Raw genomic sequence first — 23,067 nt, forward strand, 5'->3', positions numbered from 1 at the left:
CCATGAATGCCTCAGCAGGAGCTGATGACTTGTAGATATTTTTCCCGCATGGTTTTGGCTCACTGCCGGGCCGTGGCCAGGACACAGCTTTGCATGATGGTTTTTGCACGGCATCCGTGCACCGGGCAGCAGCGAGCGGGACGGAGGGATGCACGCTGCACTGAGCGGTGCTGCAGCTGCGAGTGTCACTCCAGCCGAGCCAGGCGCCTTCATCCCAAATATATCCACCCTGTGGCACGCCTAAAAATCTCCGGGGAATGCCTTCCCATCGCCACAGGCATCCTGTGAGGAAGGAGCTCACCAGGGTGAGCATGCCAGTCTGACAGCTGCAGCCAGGTCCAGAAATGAGGGATGATGCTGCCAGCTCCCGGCACGCCTGGTACCCTGCCCCGCTCCTGCCCCTGCCACTGCTCTCACAGCTGTCAATATACTCACAGTGTGTCTTCGGGTTATTTATCCGTTATCTTATAGACAACAGATTGATCCAGGATCTTATTATCTCATTATCTACTTATTTATCTTCAGGTTGCCAGGTGCCTTCTGGATACCCCTTTAGCATGTCTCCAAGCTCGCCCTGCAACCTTCCAGAGGAAGAAATCAATTTTTTAAGTTACAAAGTGAAAGGAAAGCCTTGTGGTTTGGTTTTGGTTGTTTGTTTTTTTTTTTTTTATTTCCGAAGCAAGGGATTTGGGGGGGATAGGAAAAAATCCTGATAATCGTGGCAAAAGGGAGAGCTGGCAATCCTGTGAACCCCAACTAGTATCTGTAGTGTTAACACCGTCCGCACCCAGGCGCTGGCAAGGAATAAATGGCAGATCAAATTCCAGTCTCGGTTGCAGTGGTAAAAAAAAAAACCAGAGGCATTGCTTAGGATTTACAGCGGTGTAAGCATTTGGATCCCGTCAAACCATAAATCAGTCCTCGATTGCTTCCCACCAGCGGCCCAGCCTCGTCCCCGTCCTGCCCGCGGGCGTTCGTCCCCTACGTGGTCCCCATGCTGCTCAGCCTCCTCCTGCCACAGCATCCTTTAAACCCAAACCGTTTCCATGGTGACAAGGAAAACAGTTTTAATTGCAGTTCACCTTGGGTAGGGAAAAAAAATATTTAGAACTAATCAAAGCTATAGTTTTCAGGGCAGGCTGCCTGTCTCCCTGCCCGCAGCCTGTGGTGGTGGGATGGCTTGGGAAAACCTGCCCCATTCCTGATGCTATCCTACATCAGCTCAATAATCACAGTTTTTTAGTATTTTTTTTTTTAGTAACTAAAGCTAGTCTTTTAAGGCATTTTAAAGGATCCATCTCAAAGAATAGGTGAGCCCCTGAGAGCTGCCATTCCCAGAGGAGCCCTCGCTGGGCTGCACGCAATTTTTGGCACCGGGAAAGATCCCAGAGAAGCCCAAGCGCGGTTGGGAAAAAGGAGCGTGACTTGGGGATGCTTCTCCTCAAAGCCGCCGAGCTTTCCTCAGGACTGGGGGAAGCAGGACCAGCCTGAGCTCTCTGACCAGGATTTTCCTGCAGCTACAACTGGACGGTCCTTGTGAGAGGCAAGGAGAGATTTCAAATACCTTCCCATGGGGGCAGAGGTGCCCGATGGAAGGCCTTTTGTCGCATCCTCTAATTCCAAATATCTTAACTAACTCTAATGCCAGCCATGTTTGCAGCCTGGCTTTCGGCTGTTAGGAATAGCACAGGGCACATAGCTTCGGGCTGCACCGGCTATTCATAGCCCCTTGCAAACAGCGTTACAACACCCGCTCCTTCCATTACCTCTTGCTCCCGGCAGGTTGGGAAGCTGGGGACAACCGTCCTTAGATGTCGCATCCTTAGATCCTCTGGCTGCTCTGCAAAGCCACGGGGGTGTGCCACGATGCCGGTCCGTGGCCTGATGGCTTCTCTACCTCCTTATTTACCCCAACCGAACTGAGCCATCATGGAACTTGGAAGCCCAGCCGGGGATCCGGCCTGTGGTTAATCACCCCACTTTCAGTAATGGCTGTAAGGCCCCGCTCAGCTGTTTTTAGAGGGCAGCCAGCCCCTGGTCTGCGGGGTGAGGGAGGAGAGGACGCAGAGCCTGGGTATTTCTCTGCACATCCCCACCTCAGGTCTAATTTGGGATTGGTGGCATTCAGGTCTCTTAGGTCCTCCCCCCCCAAAAGAAGCATCTGAGTGTTTTGCCAGGCATTGCAATCCCCAGACGCCCCTGGTGCTGCCGACTTGGGTTTCTGTCCTTCACCATCATCTCCAGGGTGGTCCCAGCTGCACCCCGGAGGCTCCCTAAACACCCAGCCCCTCTCTTCCCCCTGCCGCCTGCCCTGGCCTGAGCCCCCTCCCATTCAGGGCTGTGGCGGCAGAGCCGGTGGCATGCCGTGCCGCGCTATTTCTGCAGCTGCGTCGGTCACCAGCGTCGTGTTTCGCTTCGGCTGCAGCAGCAGCGGGGTCCCTCCCCAGGCTGTAGCCAGCAGCAGCACCCCAACCCCGGCAGCGTCCCCGGCAGGCGGTCTTCCATAGTGCGGGATGTGAGGCTGAGATTTGGCGATGCCTTTCTCCTGCTTGCAGAGATACCACCTCTGGAGGCTTTTTTCTGGAAGGTCTGTGCCCTCGTTCAGCTGGAGGAGACAGTGTTTTGGCAGATGGAGGCTTGCAAATGAGCTGTAGGGTCATCTGAAAGCCAAAAGCTTGACTCTATCTTCTCTCCAAAGAGTTTTTAACTCTGCGACTGAGGATTACACCTCTTTCTAGACAGCAGAAACAGCGTGATCATCCTTGTAGCTCCCGGAGCTCAGCTCAGCTTTGCCCAGCTGAGCGTGGCAGGGGGAACCTCGCTCTTCTGGACTGGGCTGTGGGGTGGCAAGGGGAGGGCAGAGCAGCCATGCTGGGCAGGAAAACAAGCCCCCCAGAGATCTTTCACCATCAGCACGGGCTGAATTCCCTGGTGGGACCACACTGGCATGGTGCTAATGTAATAATGCGGCTCTGCTTGTGGGCAGAGAGACAACCAGATGCCGCTTTGGAGATGCAATGGGATGAACGTTCACCACGGCTGTGGCAGGGAAGAGCACGCTCAGCCCCGGGCGTCAGCACTGCTGCTCTCCGGTGGGACTGTGATCCCTTCTGACAAGGCATCACAAGCAGCAGCCTGTGTCTGACTGGTCTGGTTTACGAGTATCCCAGCAAATGGATCCCTTTGCTATTCCTCTACAGTACCTGGTGGTGCACATGCAATGAGAAGGTCCTCAATGCCACATGTCTTGGTGCTGTGCATGCGAGGACAGAAGGATGGAGTCTCGCAGGACCATTCTCCAAACACCGCGAGACACGGCAGCTCGGGACCCATTCAGCTGGCGGGGATGGACTCAGCCAGTGGTTGTCAGCTTGTGTCCATGGGTGGCCAAGGGTCTATGAGATAAAGTGGAAGAAACCAAAGCACTTGGCTACAGTTGAGAGTTCGGCTTTGCTTTTAGTTGACTGTCCCTAAAACTATCATGGTCAGGTAGTGCTTTGTGTAAGCAAAAGGCAGAAAATCATCTCCTGAAGAGAATCCAGGCTTGCTTTCCCTTGGCCAAGAGCTCAGCAGCCCTTGTTGTCACTTCTGCTGACAACTGCTGAAAAATGTTTTCTTTTCCCTCCAGGCCCCTCCTGCTCGCTCCCCGCTGGGCTTTGGGGGTGTGCGGGGCTGACAGGGTGGCTTCAGTGAAGACAAGGGACATGACAACAAAAGGGACAGAGACTTAGGGTATCTTAAACCACAGCTGCAGACCCCCCATCAAGATGGCAGGACCTCCTTCCACTCCTGGACAGAAGGTCGTAGCCCCACGGCCACCTCCTCACCCGCCTACGCTGCTCACGGGGCTGTAGCCGCTCGGCTCCTCTCCTCGGGTCCATCCTCGCCCCAGCCGGTGCACACGGAGCCATCAGAGCTCTGAAATACGGATGCTGCCTAAGTGCAAAGTGTAATTGCAATTTATCCTTTCATTTGCTGGCACCATTTTGGTTACTTGCACATCTTCACGTATAGTGACAGGAGCAGCTATTTACCAGCACAGAAGCGTGGTCTGAGCTGGGGAAGGGCTAAGCCAGCTGCTGTATGGCTCTTCAGTTTTAAAAATAGTTTTTATTCGCTTCTCTGTTAACTCTTTCCTCTGGTTCCTGAAGACGCTTCAGCTCCTGAGATGTCCCAAGGCTGCTGCTGAACGGGAAACGGTAATTTTGCACATTGGGATGCTGAGCAGAAGCTGCTTTTAGTAGCTCGAGGCACCCCATTAATTAAATCACCGGACTCCGCAGGGGCTCCCTCCAGCACTGCCGTGTGCTGATGGGCACAGCAAGGCAACTGCCGCCTGCCCGAAAACCCAGCTGATTGAGATGCAGAGAGGCTGCAGCGAGTAGCTGGGAAGGTGCTTATAAAATATTTCTTCTCTCAGGTGGGTTTTTAATTGGCTAGCTGGTTTTTGGTTTGCTCTGCTTCTCTAGGATTAGATGTGAGTAATTGGGATGGGGAAAAAAAATTTATATGTATGTATTTTTTTTATGCATAGCTGATTTTAAAGCAGGTAGGGTTTGAAACCCATGGTAATACCTGTCCTTCCGGAGGATGGCTGGCTGGAGCAGCACAGGGGCAGTCCTCTTCCTGCAGTGCCTCTTGCTCAGGGCTGCTCCTTGTTTTCCAAATATTTGGAAAAAAAACCCCAAACCAACCCTCAAAAAGTGGACTTGCTGGCCATTGAGAAGTGGGATGGGTCGTGGTGCTGCGGACCTGCAAAGCAGGGTACTGCAGAGAGATGAGCTTCAAAAGCATGCTGTTGGTTCATATGCCGCCGCCCCCCCACCCCACCCCCCCCACCCCCATTTTTAGGCAATTAAAAGGAGAATTTTCAGTAGATTCGCTGTACTTATTTCTGTCCTCTTTTGGCTGAACCCATGCAAGCTAAAGGAGGGTGCCCCAAAGGCCGGCAGCCAGGCAAGCTGCTCTGTGGGCCGGGATGGATTTCCTGAAGGTCTTTGCTTAAAGGTGCCAGAGGGTTATGTGGGTCTGACCAGTAGTTTCTAATAGTACTGGTCCAGCTGTGAAATCCTGCAGAAATTAACACAAACCAAACCAAACCAAACTTGCTTCTAGTTATTTATGTAAGTATTATTTCTGTTTTCATTTACTTCTGTAAATGAAAACTCCTTGTGCTCAATAAAAATCTCAGTTAAAATCTCAAATAACAAATATGCACATCTATAATAGAAAGTATATAACATTTTATATTATACGGGGGGAGGTGGCAGGCTCGTGTCTGGGTGCTGGTCCCTGGTGCCACCCCGGTGCCCTTGTCTGTCTTGCAGCACCTACGGGGAGCTGACGAACTGCACGGCGCTGATCGCCGAGAGGCTCGACTGCTACTGGCCCAACCGGCTGGTGGACGAGTTCTTCGTGGCCGTCCATAAGCAGTACTTCAGGAACTGCTCCCCGTCTGGCCGGGCGCTGCACGATCCCCCCAACGGCATCCTCTGCCCCTTCATCCTGCTGCCCGTCCTTGTCACCCTGCTGATGACCGCGCTGGTGGTGTGGAGGAGCAAACGCAGCGAGGGCATCGTGTAGGGACGCCCTGCCGCCGACACAGGGGAGGGATGGGGGCACCGCCCCCCCAGAACGTGCCCGTTTTTTGGAAGGACCCTGGCAGAGGAGCATCATGGTGGGTACCAAGCCCTGGAGACAGAGACAGCAACACTACCGCTTCTCCCTCACCGGTACCCTCCGCACCACGCACATGCCATTCGCCCGGCGGTTTCCAAATAAATACATCATTTAAGACGCGGTTGTTTGGCAATACAGGATGCCGGTGGCCAGCAAGGCATGGGCTGTCCCAGCAGCGGGGAGCCCTCTTGGGGTACCGGGGAGCACGGCTCTCCCTGGGCATCGGCACCACCACAGCTCTGCTCAGCCTTTCCCAGTAGCTTCCCTCCGAGCCCCCCCCCAGCATCACGTACCAAAAGATGAACATTTTTAAAGGAAAAAAAAAAAAAAAAAAAAAAGGTGTGTGTGTGAAATCCTGCCAGCCCCACAGTGCCGGCACAGCGTAACGGTGAGGCCGGTGGGTCTGGGTGCAACCCTGGGCAACGAAACCACCACAGCTTCCTCTTTTTGTCCTTTTTTTTCCACACCAGGAAAGGCATCTTCTCCCCCAGCCTCCAGCACAAGGACCAGGCCTGCACGGGTGGGGTTCGCCTAGGAGATGGGGAGCAATGGGTGACAGTCAGCAGTGGGAAGCTGGTGGCACTGGTGGCAGCACCGGTGGTGGCCTTGGCGGTGCCCTGGGGCTAACAAGCAACGGGAATAAGGTGCTTTTCCTACCTAAATAAATACATACATAAATAAACCAGGTACCTGTCTCTGGTGCAAATCCTCAGCAATCGCCCCCTCCATGAAGGCTGGGGTCCGAGTGGCTTGAGGGGGCCCCCCGGACACCCCCCTCGCCACCCCAAAGGAGCCTCTGTGATCCCAGAGACACCCCTCAATAGTGTTGATCCCCCACCCCATGGGTACCCTTCAGGGTGGCACTGGGGGTCCTGGGAGGACTGACTGCGTGGGGTCCGCCCCTCCAAGGCAGAGGGGTCCCCCAGGTGCGGGTGGGCAGGTCAGGGTTCCACCCCTTTCAGCAGGGTCCAGGAGTGGGGTCAGCTCCCTTGGTGGGAGACTGCGCAGCATCTGGGACGGGGGGAATCCCAACCCCAATGGTCTCCACCATCCCCAACAGCTCCAGGCCGCTCCAGACCCCCTTCAGTGCCTTGCTGGCTCAGGAAGGGGGCCCCTGGGGACACCCAGCTGCTGTTCCCCCTGGCCCTCATGTTTCCCAAAAAAACCCCAAAATTGCACATGCCAGGCAGTGGGACACCCAGCCATCCACCTGGCCCACCCTGGGCTGCTCAGTCCCAACTCCTGTTCCTCTTCCAGGACACTGCAGCATTTGTTTTCTTTGCCATTTGATATTTGGGGCTTTTTTCAGGGGCAGTTGAAAAAAAAAAAAAAAAAACCAAGCAACAAAAAAACCCCCACACCATTATTTGATGGGGAGTGCCCAGGGCTCCAGAGACTGTGGTCCCTGCAGCCAGGAAGAGCTGAAGAAGCTTTCTGGAAGATGGCTACCTACCTAGAATAAAAATAAATTAAAAAAACAAACAAACAAACAACAAAAAAACCCCACAGCAACACACAAGAAAAAAGCAGCAGGTTGTTGCAAAAGCTGCCCAGAAGTTACAAAAGCCAATTACTGCACAAGCGCTATTTGCTGATGAGCCTCCACCCACTAACCAGCCACAAGGGAAGGTGACACTTTGGGGACGTATAGGATAATTTGCCTTCTGCCATTGCAAGGGGTCCATGAGGGTGCAGGATGGAGACAAACTTCCCATGAGATTTCTGTAGGAGTATTTTGGCCGTGTGCAGTGAACCATGCCCACGGTAGCAGCCCAGCTTAGTCCTTCGGTGAAAGGTGGAAATCAAGGGTGGCTGGAAGGAGTATAGAGTAGTTGCATCTGTACAAATATACATATATATAGAAATACATATAAAAATACACATAAAAATAAATAAATAAATAAATAAATAAATAAATAAGAAAAAACCCCAGCTCCTCATGTTCAGGAAAAAATAATTCAGAAAACCTGATGGGCTCTTCTAAGATGAGCATACCATTTTTTCTCCCATGTATTCTGGATGGGAAGAAACTGATGCTCAGGCCTTCTTGTACAGTACTTAATAGTAACCGAACTGTAATATTTTGCTCCTCTAGGTAAGCAAAAACACGGTGAAGGGATCATACAGCGGGACTGTACTGGGAGGTGGGGTCTGGTTTTGATGACTGCAGCTCTAGCTCTGCGCTCACACAGGCTGCTGGTACCCCAAACCTGCCGCATGCCGACACAGCCTTTCCTGGCTCTCCGTAGCAGCACCCTGCCTTTGCTCCGCCCTACGTGTACCTGCAGTGGCTGCCAGGTAAGAGTGGGGAGCCAGGCATGGGTGACAACGCAAGACACAGGGACTTTTACCCCTTTTGCTGAAGGATGGAAGGGGATAATGGTACCAGGGTGCCACTACAGCAAGCAGGACTCATCTTCATTACAGCAAACTTGGTTCAGCATTTTCAGCTCAAAAATAAGAGAATCCCTCTGATTCAGTAAGCAAAAACTGGACATATTTTCCAACCTTTCTATTTTTGTGACTCTTTTATTCCTTACTTTGTCTGACATTGCTGCCAAAATAGTAAAGATCTCTCACCTCAGTTGCCTGCTTAAAATAATATGCTGATCCATGTTTCATTTTAAATAGACACAGTGGCAATATTATCAAAAGATGAAGCTCACGATATGAGTCTCCTGCATGCCAATCCCTGCGTTTAATTTGCCTGCTTTCCTAGACCTCCAGTAATGTCTACAGGAGCCTGTGAAACTGTAATGGAAAAGGCAGAGGGAAAACTTAACAAGCAAGGCTGCACCATGCTTAAAATTTGCAAGCCAGCTCTGCCTCGCTAATGATGGAGACAATTCTGATTTCCTCCAGCGTCTGCAGAGGAAGAGTAGGAGAGAATGAAGCGTAGTCATTCGGGGGGATAGAAAACCAACAGTCAACGCCCGAGCGTTATACAGACACTTGGCTCCGTATGAAACCACACGAACATTTATTTCTATGGTTTATCTATTTATAAAAGCTTGAATCAGTTCCATGGCACCTCCTCTGCATTACCCCACAAGCCAAATGCAAACGTTTCGGTCTCTGAGGCTACGCCAATGCCCCGGCTCAGCGGGTGAGCAGTGGGGAGCTCTGGCACACAACAGGCAGCAGATTTCTCACAGCATTTACTCTGAAGTGATTCCTGAGGTACATGCTACTGTCTTCTGAAGGATCTCTGCTTGCACATACTATGTATTTGATATACAGCTACTTACAGAAAAGGCAATTATAGCATCATATCCTTTCAAATTACCAAAAAAGCCAGGCGCACATGAGTTTTTAAGAGGGTGCAGTGTGTTATCATTCTCACCTGCGTTATTAGTCATTCACTTTCAGTGCAGAAGTTTGATGAACACAATTAGGTGTTCTCCAGGTAACAGTGCTTGAATTTACTTTCATCAGATTGAACAGCATCTGATGATCCCTCACCACATCCAGATCGGAAAGCCAAAGGCAAATTTCTTTAAAAAAATCTCCCTTTCATTAAATTTTCACAGAAATATATAATATATATAATATATATATATAATTTTACTAATACTACACATTTACTTAAGTTACGGATTAGCCTGTTTCTTTTAACTACTTCACACAACAAATAGAAACAAAAAAATACTGTAGCCCAAACAGGAGCTGAAAATAACAACGTAAAAATTCCAAACGTGACAAAAACATACTTACATTAAATATAATCAAGAATTTCAATACCAGAAGTAGAATTTAATTTAGCATTTGCATTCTGGCAAGCTCTAAGCCTTAGCTGAATGACTCTTGGAAAAAGTTTGTATTGTTTCTGCTCATCAAAGGCAACAGTATTGTGATTGGGTTCACGGGAGACCATTTTATTGCCAACTTGAACTGCTCCAAGAACACGCCACCTTTTCTGTTTGGGTTGGTTGTTTTTTTTTCCTTCCCCCCTCCAAACTAGGCAAGAGTTAAAAAAAGAAGTGTAATTACAATTTCAATAGTGATTTCTTTTAACTTCTCAAGCATATCTCATCAACAGGATATACAGTACAGTTCAGAAGAGTAAACATTTTTAAAAGTAAGCAAACAACTTTTTCAACCAACATACACAATTTCTTGCTGTATTTATGCTGAACTCTCCTTTTAACATGGACAAGTTATGAAGTTAGTTTTCTTCTTCAGTACAACATGGACACAGGACTAGTACAATCCGGGCTGGTTTTGTTGTTGTTGTTGTTGTTGTTGTTGAAGTTAAGGACAACTCTAGTGTGGAAGCCATGGTCCTGCCATCCATCTCCCTTCATCATCTCGCATAGCGCTTAATGTAATCTTCAACTTTATTCCGAAAGTCCTCCTAGAGGAAAGCACAGTCAGAATTACCCCAGGCATGTCAGAGAGGGACTCATGTAGGACTACAGTGGTGGTGGATTCCCACATTAGCACTGGTAGGGTCAAATTTCCATCAAGTGAAAGGCCCGCCGCTCTCCCCAAGACCCAGAACACATTTCCAATGCAGTGTATGAGAACTGAGGCGATCGCTTGAGTCCTTGCAGGCAGATGTCCGTGCTCCGCCGGGGATCTCCTCTGGGGACTGAACTGAACAGTTTGCCATCGGCAGCTATCAACGTAGACACAAACAGACTGCATCTGACAGGTCGCCAGTGCCGAGAGGCCGGGTCCCAGCTACCGGCACAGCAAAGATCTGGCCATGGTTTTAGAGAAGGAAGGGAAGCTGTCCTTACTGGATAAAAGAGGCAAGGCTACAGCAGGAACTGTTACAAAAGCTGTGTAACCTAAGGCAGCTCTGTCCCAAATACTCATTCTGGCCTCCCCCTGGTAACTGCACGATATTGCAGCTAGGACATAACTAAGCACATAAGCAATCACTGCCTCTTTTTTTTTTTTTTGTCATTTATTATCACCTAGAGGATTAAAAATTCATCGCCCAAGTCACTCGTTTGTTAAAGTGGTTCAGAGGGAATACGCTTACACCTGTAGCCTTCCACAGAAAACCTATGGGACTATTCTATAACCTCTGCATCTACGGAAAAGCACACATTTCTGGTAGTTTATCTTTATAAAGCATGGAGATGCTGAGCAAGAGAAATTCTGACATACTTTCCTCATTTGATATTTGTCCAAGCCGGGATGTCAGACAGATGCTACATTCCTGTAATGTCAGTCTGAGTCTGAACCTTGCCTCGCGCACTTACAGCCTGTTATTAAGTATGTTCAACACAAACACACCAGGTGGCCTGTGCTCCAGATTCAAGTGGGGGGTTCACAGCAAAGTGCTTCTTGCTTGATTTCTAGCTCCCAATTTTGCATGCTGGCTAGAATATAAGAAACCGACATACACAACAGATGAAGAGGTTTTGAACGCAGTGTCCCGGTGCAGCAGAGCTGCCTGGAGAGCAGGGGCTACGGAAGCACCCAAATCCTCTGCCCACCCCGTCAAGGCTCTGCTTTTACTAGGAAGGGCATGGGGTCCTGCTTTAAACAATGTACCTTGTCAGCTCCAGGTTTGCCAATAGATAAAAAGATGCCCCTCGAACACACACTGAGCGTTCTGGTACAGTCCACTCAGAGCTAAATGAAATGTTTGCAGACAGAGCAGCAGTTCATGACTTTAATGCCCCATGAAAATAATGGCCATTCATTGTTCAAGGACTTCAATATCGGTTCTTTTTTACTTTTTTGTTAGCAGTAGACAAAAGCTGAGCACTGCAATATGCACCATGACTTTCTATTAGCACTGCTAAGAAGGTATGAAAAGTAGCAAGTAGTCACTTAATTGTGAAGCTTGTTTTAAAAATGGGGAGAGCGCTGTTTTCCCTTGCAGGGGCATGGAGTAACCCATTCTGAAATTTGTAATATATGGTAAGATACTTAGAAACAGAAATCATCAAAGCTAAAATGTCCCCTCCCCAAGCTAACTTTGCCTGCTTCTAGCTTGACTACATCAGCTGTGTGTCCCCCTTTTTAAAAAAAAATATTTGGATTTCCCCCCATATCTTGATCAGCATTTAGCTATACACTGCCACTAAAACTTTTGCTAGACATCACATCACACCAAAATAAAGCAGTAATATAGCCTTTTTGCTACAGCTAGCCTTGGAATGCATCAATTTTTCCTTGGCCCCAACACCACGCTTCAACACTTCCTGATCAGCTCCCTTTACGGAGACTTGGTTTTCTGCCAGTGAGTTTTTCTATCATCAAAAGGATAAAGGTTATCTCATGGTTAAAGTCCCAAACCAAAGGATCAGAGAAGAACTACGATCCATCAGCAGTGCTGCCCATGATTTCGTTTTCCAACTGATAAAGCGCATCACAGAGATGTCCATGAACTATATGCGAAGTGCTCTGAATCTCAAAGAAGTCTGAAACACATTTTAAGGCCAAAAATATCATAGGTGTGGAAACAAAGGTATAAATGCACTTTAAAGAAAACACTCATCACTAACAGCTCTTCTCAAGAGAGGTACAGATCTATGCTTCGGAAGAAATGAAAGCAAAGAGCATAAATTACAAGCATCCATTACACGAAATCACTGTAAGATGCTTGACACCTCGGCGTCGGGCAGTAGGAGCTCAGCTGTAGAGAGGAACCCTGCGAGGACAAAAACCAACTGTTTAGGGCTGCAGAAATCCCCTTCCTCCTTAGAGGCCTATGAGATGGCCTGTCTGCACTGTTAAGAGAAAGGAGCAGCTATTTTGGCACAATATGGCATCTACTAAAGGCAATATTCTGTGTAGTGACTTTTAACTCTGCTGCAAGCATACCTGTTTCCATGCTTGTACAACCATACATTAAGTGTGCTAAGAAACTAATGCTACAGAGCTAATGCTGCCTTCATTTTAAGTAAGATTTCAGATACCAGGCAACTTCAATCCTTTGACGACAGCTACAATAGCCAAGTATCATGTTAATGTGGTTTTGAGTAACTACTTATCAACAACACGTCTATTAGAGTGGTTCCCAGATATCAGGCTGCCTCAGGCAAGAAGAATCTCTAGGTACCTTGAGTTTGTTAAAATATCACACAAACAAAAGTAACCTTTTGATTTGTTTTCAGTGCTGATACATTGTGAACTACATAGATGCAAACTACAAAATTACTCATAATGGCAAATGATGCTGGAAACCTCTAATTTACTGGTTATGATGCTCATTCTCAGTATTACAGACTGATCGCTTGCAGCAGCAACACTCGCCCTCAGCCTGTTCTTGGGCAGTCACAACATCAGAACACATCAGTCACAACACTCTACCTGATAAATGAAGCCTTTTGAACTCACGTTACTGGGTTATAGAGCTAAATAAAAGGCTGCTAGCTACAAGAAGGCAAAAAGACCCACCTTGGCAATACCATCGATCTTTTAGAATAACCAAAACAGCAACACTTCCTAGTAGTTTCTTCCTTGTTTTGCAACTATCCCGGGTCGCTAACAATCTTAGTTACAATCCCCAGTGTAGTGGAAACCAAATGAATTAACCAAGGGCTTGTTTGTGTGTTATCTCCTACTCTTGCGTTTCTCCAAGACAGGTCACTAAAATTGGGCACAAGGCCCAATACTACTGGACACGCAATAGGGCCAACTGCATCTTTGCTGTATCTAAAATATTTAAGAGCAGTGCAGTACAGACAACTCAGAGCATCCTCTGCTTTTTCACCCACACCTTTATGAGGTTTTCAAATGGGAAGACGCACTCTCAGCAGTGACTTAACAGAAGCAAGACCTCAGCGAAGAAGGAAGGCTCTAGAAATCCACGCTGTCACTTAGGCTGACTTGCCAGATGAAGGAACTGACAGCATTGGCAAGAATATATTAACACGGTGCTCACAGCATGTGGACCTCACTGCCGAACAGGAGGTTCTCATCCTATAGCTGTAATATGCCATCTTCACATGCCATATGGCTTAACAGTTCCTGATTAACAGGGGGCACTTTTCTATGTGCACATCTGTTTATGTGCAATACTGAATAATGAGAAGTTAAAAAAACTAATCAGAGCAGCACATATTCTGCATTATAAAGAGGCGCATACAAAATACTGCTAGGAATGCTCAGGGAAAGAAGAAGGACTCATTTCATGGGGAGTGGAGCTAGAGACGCATTGTTCACCAGACACGTGAATGCTGTGTTGTGGAAGCACCCACTGCCATGCAGCACATACCTGCCCTGCTACTCTCTGCAATGCAAAGCAGTGCTTTTTACCCTTTCTTAACTTCCCCTTAAGGACAGATGCCACGTGTTGGGACTACGAGAAAGATGGGCTAGAAGGCATGTTGTGCAAAACGCCTACTTTAAAAAAAAAAAAACCAAAACAAAAACCCAAAGCCTACCCACTTGAACGGAGCTTCTTTCTCTGATTCTTTCTGTGGGTGACTCTGAGGAACTGTACGCAGCCCTGAGACAGCATGAGTGCCCTGAGCCCCAACCATCCTTTGATGCCAAGACAGACAAGGATGAGAAAAAGCATACCACATCCCATGGTCTTGATGCTGAGAGGGAGAAGAGTCAGGTGGTTAGCTGCTGGAAATCCCCCACCACCAAAGCAGCTCATGTCAATGACCACTTATGCTCCTGCCAGAATGCTCATCTAGCTGATGGTGGTGGCTGCTCTGTCCCATGGGGCTCCTGCCACGTCCCTCTGGTCCCGGATCACATCCCACTGCTAGCTTAGCCAGAGGCACAGCTGCCTGTCTCTATGCTAAAGTAGTTTCCCATGTCATCAGAACTGTCAGGCCAAAGACTGATGAAGGGGGAGAGGGTTGACTGTTGTGACATTTTACTACAGAAGCACTGATACTATAGTGCGTGAAACTCCATCAGAAACAACTCAGCCAGCCTGACAGGCCATCAGTGAATGCTGGAAATACCACCTGGAGGAGCTTTTCAAGGGGAAAATCCAATTTTAAACTACCATCATTTGCCCTTCACCAACCTCACTGCACAGTATTTCACAGATTTCAAGACAGAAGACAGATGGAGTAAGAGACTGACAAAACTGCCCTTGGGTTCTCTGGAGATGTGCAGGGTGGTGGGGAGGAACAAGGCTTGGGCTGGGTTTCTGTCTGGGAGCAGTACCTGCTGCCTTGCTGTGTTTAGCGTGGAAGGACACACAGACCCAACTGAAGACGTCTGTGCTTGGTGCTAAGCCAGGAGACAGGCCTCCTCTGTGCAAAACAGTGATGTGATTCAGGGACCTAAATTAGGCACTGGCCTCATAGGATGGGAAATTGAAGCTCAGACAATGCCAGTACCCACTTAGCGCAATGGCTACCCCATCACACAGCACAGTAACGGGATGGACAGCACAAGTATCAGATTATACGATTCAACAGATGCCTTACCCATACCTTTTAAAGGAAAAAATGGTATATGATGACCAGCTGGGAACAGGAAACTAATGAAAATGTAAACAAAACAAAACATCGTTAACTCTAAGCATACTCCAGAAGAGCACAGGAGGCTGTTTCCCAGCTCCAGCCGGATGCTAAGAGGTACAGATGAGCCTGGACACAGCTCCGTAGGGACCGAGGGCCTCACCGCCCTGCCCCACATGCCACCCCTATAGCTCTGAGGCACTGGGCTGCAGCATGTCCCCCCTGCTCCACCTCAGGGTCCCTGTCCTATCCCAGTCCTCACCCTGGATAAGCAAGACCCTGGTGGAAGCCCAGCTCTGAAGGTACTCAGTTCTCAAATCCATTTATGAGAAGAAACCATCTAAAGTAGGAGAGTTTATATGATTTTGGGGCAGACCCAAAGGAGCTTTGCCCTGAGCTGCGGGGAGGTGAAAGGGAGAGAACAGCGATACTTGAATAGCCCTGTGGGAAGTATTTGCTTCATGAGTAATGCTGGCCAAATCACCACTTCATTTTGATGAAAATCATATGGGGACAATCAATCGAAGGGAAATTCAAAATCCATCAGTGGATGAAGAGTATGGAATATAAGCCATGCCATATGTCACAATATCATTAACTGAAAACTGGGTTACAACACAGACCATAAAGTTAAAACATACATCCCATTGAACTTCTCCTGGGTGTATTTTTGTACCTAAATAAGTTTTCTTTATGTAAAGAAGTTTAACAAATAACTTTAAAGCAGATATATATATATATATATTAGTAAGAACTCTGGCCAAAGACATCGATTTCAAACAACTTCACTAATTTCATGATTTTCATTTGTACTGTATGTCCTTACCAGACAGCACATTTGCAATGATTTGCATTAAGAAAATACTAAAAAGGAAATCCTTATCTAATCAGCTTTAGGAGAAAAAAAAATACTGAATCATGTAATATTGATATATTAAAACAATTCACTTAAGTCTCAATGATGAGCTGTTTGTCTTAAAAACACGCCACACAAATAAGATTTAAAAAAATATGGCAGCCTATAAAAAGTTGTTACTACAACCCCAGTACTTGGTCGGAGTGGTAATTTATCACAAATTACGTGTCTCTGAGGAGCACTTGGGAGAGGATATATGGATGATTATGGAAACAAAAGGAAAACAGCCACCCCAAAACCCCAGAAGAGAATCATAGTCTACAATTTGTAAAAGCATATTGAAACACACACTCAAGAACTAGGTACCTTTTCAAAAACTGGGGTTTGACCTGATTTGGCACCTCTAAGAGAAGAGACTTTATTTTTTCAACAATTTATATTGCACTGAGTTGTGCTGATTAACTGCTTGCCTATTATTAAGCTTTTAATTGGAAAAAGAGAGAAGATCTTCTCAGTTATCCAAAGAAAACACAATAGTTCCCCTGTGACAGCTACCAAAGAAGTCTGGAAAAGTTGTAATGGAAACTATCTCAAGCATTTATTTCTTTTTCCCCCCTCAAACACAAATGTATACATAAGAATTACACAATTAAAAAAACCCAAAACAGAACAGATTTAGCTCATTATCCTTAATATAGCCATTAGTGGTACCACTTCGCACTCTGCAGTATTTGGCAAAATTTTTCGTCTTCCTACTCACAATACTGACCTCAGTTTCTGCCCTCAAGTATGTTAGAGACCAGAGACTATTCCCCCCTCTTTCGGGGCTCTGTGTTCACAAGGTTGAAGGCTGTACTGGCCTGTCACTACAGGAAAATGTGCAGTGTCACTACAGGAAAATGTGCAGTGTCACTACAGGAAAATGTGCAGTGTCACTACAGGAAAATGTGCAGTGTCACTACAGGAAAATGTGCAGTGTCACTACAGGAAAATGTGCAGTGTACCGCATCTGTTCTTCAATCGTGACTACAAGCACCCAGATACTGTGACAAACTCTGATCCACCTTCACATCGTTTTGATTTACAATTCCATAAGATTCAAATGGAGACCAAAAAAAAAAAAAACCAAATCACAAAAATACTCAATTGCTCCTGTTCTTCCATCCTTTGTGTTAAAGCAAGCAATGAAATCACAATAATAAAAAAGCACTATTTTAACAGAAAACTATTTTAATCCAAAGTTTATCACCAAGGTCAAATTCCAAACAATTTGTCAGGACCTTACTTGCAGTTTTACTTAAAGCACAGTTTAGTAAAGCGGTCTTCTGAGCACCAGAAACATGATGTTACTCAGCTCCAGCCAAAGCTTTAGGAGGAAGATATAATAACCAGGTAGATTTACCCATTAGACGTATGAATTATATTTAAAGCGACCTTTTCTTTCTTTTCCATCTTGCAGGAAATGAGTATTCACACCCATCAACCCCCACACACCTACTCTCAGTTAAAAAGGAGCTGAATGAAACCTTTGAGTAATACAAAAGTCTCAAGTATGAGGTGTTTTTCCAATTCATGTTCCCGCCTTGCTATCATTTCCCTGTCATTGTTTTATTTAGCTCATCCCCTACACCGTCTAAAGAATTTTCCAAGCCCTGTAATTAAATTTTAATTCTATGAAGAAAGAGAAGAGTGGGGGGTGAAAAACCTATACATAGGTATCTCCCATAGGCTCCCATGCCTAGCAGATACAGACAAAACTGCATCGATCTTCAAGGCCCATGTTCTCTACTTCAGATATTAAACACTGTTTCTAGACATCAAGGAGTTCTGATTTTGCAAAATGATGAGAAAATGCTTTAGTAGATCTCTTTGGTAGTTAAGTCCTAAGCAGAAAAAATGGTGGAATTTTCACTGCAGGGGAGAAAAAAAACCCCAAACAAACCTTGGAAAAAAGCAGCATTGCGGGGAAGAAGAGAAATATCAGGGTTTGGCCCTTTTTCTGAAAAATATCTGTATGTATAGGCAGGTTTCAGAATTGATGTGAAAAGTTGTGACCTGCCTGCCAGGACACCGCTCTGGGGAGAAGTCAAAGATGCACTGCAAAGATAGAGCGAAGCATTAGCATGCTGAACATGAAGCAGCACATACATTTGTTTGAGATTCTCAGATTTTAAGTAGGAACCATTTCCCTCGTGCTTCTACAAACTTTCTGTTGTATGCCAGTGAAGCAAAGATAAAGGGAAAAAAGCACTCTCTGAAGTTACTGGAAGAGGAAAGGGGTATGGATTAGGAGGCGGGGTATGAAAGCTTCCGGGGTAGCCCAGAAGAACTAAATCTAAATCCCATTTGTGCAAAGGAGAGGGAACCAAGCCAGCTGAAGAGGGTAAAACAGCTTCCCTAGGAAAATCATTCCCTGGATCAAATGCAATGAAGGTCCCAACGCTGTTGCCAAATCTGCCCTTTGGCTTACGTTGCAGCTTGGCTGGAGGCAGACAGTGGAGACTTTTGCAAGTCTTCTGGTCGTATGGCCACAGTGCCAAATGACTTGGAATTTGCCTTGACTGTGACCGATTTGCTTATTGCCATTTATGATTTCACCCAGGTTGCTGAAAACAAAGAAAACCTCCTGGGAGTTAAACCAAGGAACACAGATTGCTCAGTCACTCGGTGTCTGATATCACACGTTTGTCTCCCTGCTCCTCCAACGCTACGGGGTCAGCCCATGGCTGGTGCCAGGCACACTGGCTGTCTTGTTGACACAACTGTTAGAAAGGGTTATAGAGAGAGCCCTTCAAGAAAATTACCTGAATCATCCCAATTACACTGATGTTAACCTCCTCTGTGCTGCAAACACACTTCCATCCACGAGGATGCCACTCATTCCCAAGAGAGGATATGTCCTCAGGATCTAAGATCTTAATGGATAAATTACAAGAGCAGAGGAAATTGGAGCTGCCTGGGTCTGGCGAGAGGGTTTTTGCAAGTCATACTCTCCTCAAGTCAAACGATATTCAAACAAACCTGACCCAGCAGGTGAGGCACATGGGAAACTCAGCTGAAAGAGGTCAGACTCCTTGTTTGCATTCAATGACCCTTCTGTATGTTTCCATTTTAAAGCCATGCATTCTTCTAAAGAATGCAAAGCAAAAGCTTTCCTTTGAACCCACTTATTTGCCTAAAGCGCATAAAAGCTTTAAAACGTCTGCATTTCTTCCACATTTCTATCATTACCTCAGCAAGTCAAACCATCTGCAAAAGCTTAATCAACTTCGCTGAATCTGAAAGAGGCTCCATCCATAATCAAAGTGTTATGAAAGGTGGATAATGGTTTCTATAAATACTTTTAGCATTAGGAAAGTAATGTGTTTCCTATTTACATCTGTTAGCACAATTAGCAGCTGTGCTGTTGCTCATTTGCACATGCCATTTAATGTACTTTATTCTCACTGGGAAAAGGCTTCAAAAAGGCTGTAACACGGACACGGAACAGAAAACGGGGAGGTAATCCAAGAAAAATCCCAGTGCAGTTCTCTAAATGCAGGAATATTGCAGAAAACCAAATATGTATTGTACTGTGGCTGCCACAATTCCAGTGAGAACAACAAACACCAAACAGGGTGGTTGGGTGTGCAGAGGAAGTGAAGGATCTACTGCAATAAATAGGGAGACAAATAAATGCCATGACTCACAGGGAGAATTCTTATGAAAAGATGTTTTTGGACTGGGATGGTACTGTTGTTCTTAATAAGACAGTTAAGCTGTAATCAAAGAGTAATAAAACCCCCACAACAAAAATTAAACAGCTTCCAAAAAACTGACAAGTTTGAAAGCTTTTGGGGCTAAATTCTTTTCCAGTGTGGTAAAAGCTTGAAAAGCTAAGGTTAGAGTCTAATGCAGCAGATCAAGTTCTTCCCTTGAGAAGCTCCTTCTACCGCTTACTGACTCCTAAATCGTAAATGTGGCATCCACAGGCACTTGTACTGGCTGGAGACCCGTGGTCTGAAACAAGTGGCTTGAAGAGAATTTCAGGACAATGAAGATGCTGGACCTCTAGCTCTGATGCGCACATTGACTGTCTGTTATTGCCCTGCTGACACCTTCAGGTGTCACAGAAACATGTGTACATCCCCATCACCAGCATGAAATCGAATCGGTACGTGGAGCAGCCGACATCTGAGCGGTGGCAGTGTATGTCATGAAAGCGAGGCTGCAAGTTCTGGATCATTTAAGAGTATTTTGGGATTCATTACAAATATGGGAAAAAAAGTTTGCTTACACAATAGATGACAGGCTTGTCTGGCCAAAGGTGAATATATACTTCAATTCCTCCGATACACTTTGTGGGTGCATTTAATTAGAACAATTCTTCAATGTTTCGTAACCCCTTTTAGAAGAAATCAGGAAAGAGATACTCGATTCAGTATCCAGAAATAAATGCGGGTTTCTTATTTTACTTGAAGGTTAAAAAAACCCTCACACTTTCACCACGTCACAGTTTTGTACTGTTAGAAATAAAAAGCAGTGTTCTTGAAAATGTTCAGAACCAGCTACTTCCTATTAGGAAGAGACATTTCAGGATGTCAATGGCTGGTGCAGGGCTATCAATTTAAAGGGAATGAAGGTAGGCGGAAAACCTCATACTAGACACAAAGACAGATCCCAGTCCAAGAGAAGCTCAAACATGAGTAAGTAAAACAGCACAGCAAGGATGAGACTACGCTAATTTAAGCAACACATTAACTCAAATATTCTACAATGCAAACATAAAAAATGAGGGCCTGACAAAGCCAGCTTGAGGCAAACACAATGAGAGCAAGATCTGGGCATGCCTCCCCTTGTCAGCTCTAACGTTATCCCTTTCTTAACAAGTACTACACAGCCTTTCTGTTGTCTACCCTTCGTTGAGCCAACTGCACCAACCAAGTTATTGACAAAGTCCAGCACTGAACAAATTGAAGATGAAAACAGATTAATTTGAATCCTAAATTCTTGGACCCAAGATCACAAATCAAAAGCCTGAAGAGTTCCTGGAGGCCCAAGGTCCATCCTGGTCACTCTTTCTGAGTCTCTTTGAAAGAGCAGTGGGAGAAAACGCACACAGAATGGGTCAAAGGAATGGAGATGGCTGTCCTGGGTGGAGAAATCTGCTGCGTGTTTGCAGTACAAAAGGTAGCACTGAGAACGGTGAGGTCAGCACTCCAGCCTCAAACACTGCAAGTCTTAGAAACCATTTGTAATGATGACCCCGCAAAGCAATTACTCATACATTTAAGTATGATGCATCAGTGTTACAAGCTCTGGGACAACCAGCTGAGATCCCTGGTAAAATAAACAGACACCAAGAAGAAACAAAATATTTAAGAAGAGAGAAAGGTAGTAAAGAGGTCAAGTTATAGTTTACCTATGTCTTTATGCATTTCTCTTGCAAAGATTAATTGAATCATCCCATAGAAAGAACTGTCTGGAGACCTGTCCTGAAGTCTCCTGACATACCTCAACTAGAGATGAAGCACCAGGAAATCCAGCAAAGACCAAGGGATTCCATCCCTGTAGCAATCACCACATTTGGCAAAACATTTCTTATGCTAATGGGTTTTAAAAACAATACCTTCTTACTGTTTCTATGGGTATAGAAGTAGCTGTATCACCTCAAACTCTTTTATACCATAGCTCTGGATCCCACAGCAAACTCTTGGGAACTTTCTTTTTCATTATAATTTCTTGCCAAGACAGACTATGTCATCACAAACTTCCCATCAGAATAATTCCAACATCATGTGGAAGAGTGAAAGTAAAGAAGGAGAAATCCAGTTTACAGATGAATTGAAAACAACTAAAAATGGTAAGAGGTAATCCAATTAGATGTTCAGACATTATGAAAAGGATAGCAGAATGCATGCAAGCAGAGCAGCTAGCACGATACAGTATACAACTTTACAACGGGTTTTACAATGCCACTCTTTCTGAAAACCTTGAGAATTACTAATGCAAGATGAAGAAGCAGTAGCTTCAAAGCCTTGACCTCAATTACTTCTTAAGCAATCTTAATAGCATACATCTTTCTATTGTTGGAGTAAAAGCCAGCAGTACTGAAAATGAAAAAATGAGAGTTCTGCAAAAATCCCCTAAAAATTAGTGTATACAGATAACTAATTACTTCAAATGTGGCTAAATACGAAAGAGGAAAAAAGACAAATGCAAGTAAAAATATGCAGATCTCATGATCAGTATGAAGTAATGGAACTCCCTGTGGTGCCTGAATAGCTTGCGGGTAGTTCCCTTTACTAGAATAAAGCTTCACTTAGTGTGCAAGAGTCTATTTGCAACCCACACATTTTTACCCATACAGCTAGGGAATATCTAGCACAATCAAGAAAGGGCTTTAAAAGGCACATTCAGCAAGCAAAGACAGCAAAATCTGACTGCTTACAGATTTGCAGACTATCATTACTCCTCCCTGCCTCACACCCTCCAATACAGCTTTTCCTTGATACTCTACCACCTCCTCTCTCCCAGCAAGAGCTGCAGTTCCCTCACCCTCTTGGGTTGCACCCAGGTCTCCTCGCCATCAGCTGAGGGACAGGCAAAGCACATGGTTTGCTCCGAGCTGTGCATGCCCACACAGGCCTGATGGCAGCCCACCCGTCCTGCTGGGTCCTGGGTGAGCTCACATGGCACTTTCCTGGTGGCTCACTCACAGACCATCCTCTCTTTGCTGCTGCTGACAGTTTTTGTGACAGTTACAGGAACTGGATTTAAAGACTCTGTTGCTCTGTCAAATTTGGCGGAAATTGATGTATGTGTTTAAAAGCTACAGGGATTGAGGGGGAGGCTGGGATGAGGACAGATGGATGGCATTACTGCATAAGCCTTATTCCTTTACACAAAAAGGCTAAAAAGCAAAGCAATTGCTGAAGGTTCACTTCAGTGAAGCTCCAGGACAACTTGATTAAGTATAGTCTAGATAAATGGTCAGTGAGGTGGACAGCACCAGCTGAAGCGCTAGGCTCAGGAGGCTGTGATCAGTGGCATAAAGTCCTAGTGGAGTACTCAAGGGGTTGATACTGGGGCCAATACTGTTTAACCTCTTCATTGATGACCTGGATGAAGGGGCAGAGTTTACTGATGATATAAAAC

At 46.0% G+C, this 23,067-nt stretch overlaps 2 protein-coding genes across 4 annotated transcripts in view; one reads left to right on the top strand and one right to left on the bottom strand.

Moving 5' to 3' along the window:
* The window catches only part of LOC115342712 (RNA-binding protein 44), a 44,287-nt gene extending 37,923 nt beyond the window's left edge, over positions 1-6,364 (top strand). Inside the window, 1 exon segment of the mRNA XM_041124520.1 lies at positions 5,328-6,364. Within this exon segment, the coding sequence (XP_040980454.1) occupies positions 5,328-5,583 (256 nt within the window). The 3' untranslated portion in view covers positions 5,584-6,364.
* Positions 6,365-8,642: 2,278 nt separating this feature from the next.
* Positions 8,643-23,067, bottom strand: part of UBE2F (ubiquitin conjugating enzyme E2 F (putative)) — an 86,192-nt gene continuing 71,767 nt past the window's right edge. For all 3 annotated transcript variants that reach the window (XM_030017454.2, XM_030017451.2, XM_041124144.1), the window contains one exon: positions 8,643-10,033. In XM_030017454.2, coding sequence (XP_029873314.1) covers positions 9,983-10,033 — 51 coding nt within the window. In that variant the 3' untranslated portion in view covers positions 8,643-9,982. The remainder of the gene's footprint in view (positions 10,034-23,067) is intronic.

Source organism: Aquila chrysaetos, chromosome 6 (genome assembly GCF_900496995.4).
Source record: "Aquila chrysaetos chrysaetos chromosome 6, bAquChr1.4, whole genome shotgun sequence".
Lineage (NCBI taxonomy): Eukaryota > Metazoa > Chordata > Aves > Accipitriformes > Accipitridae > Aquila > Aquila chrysaetos.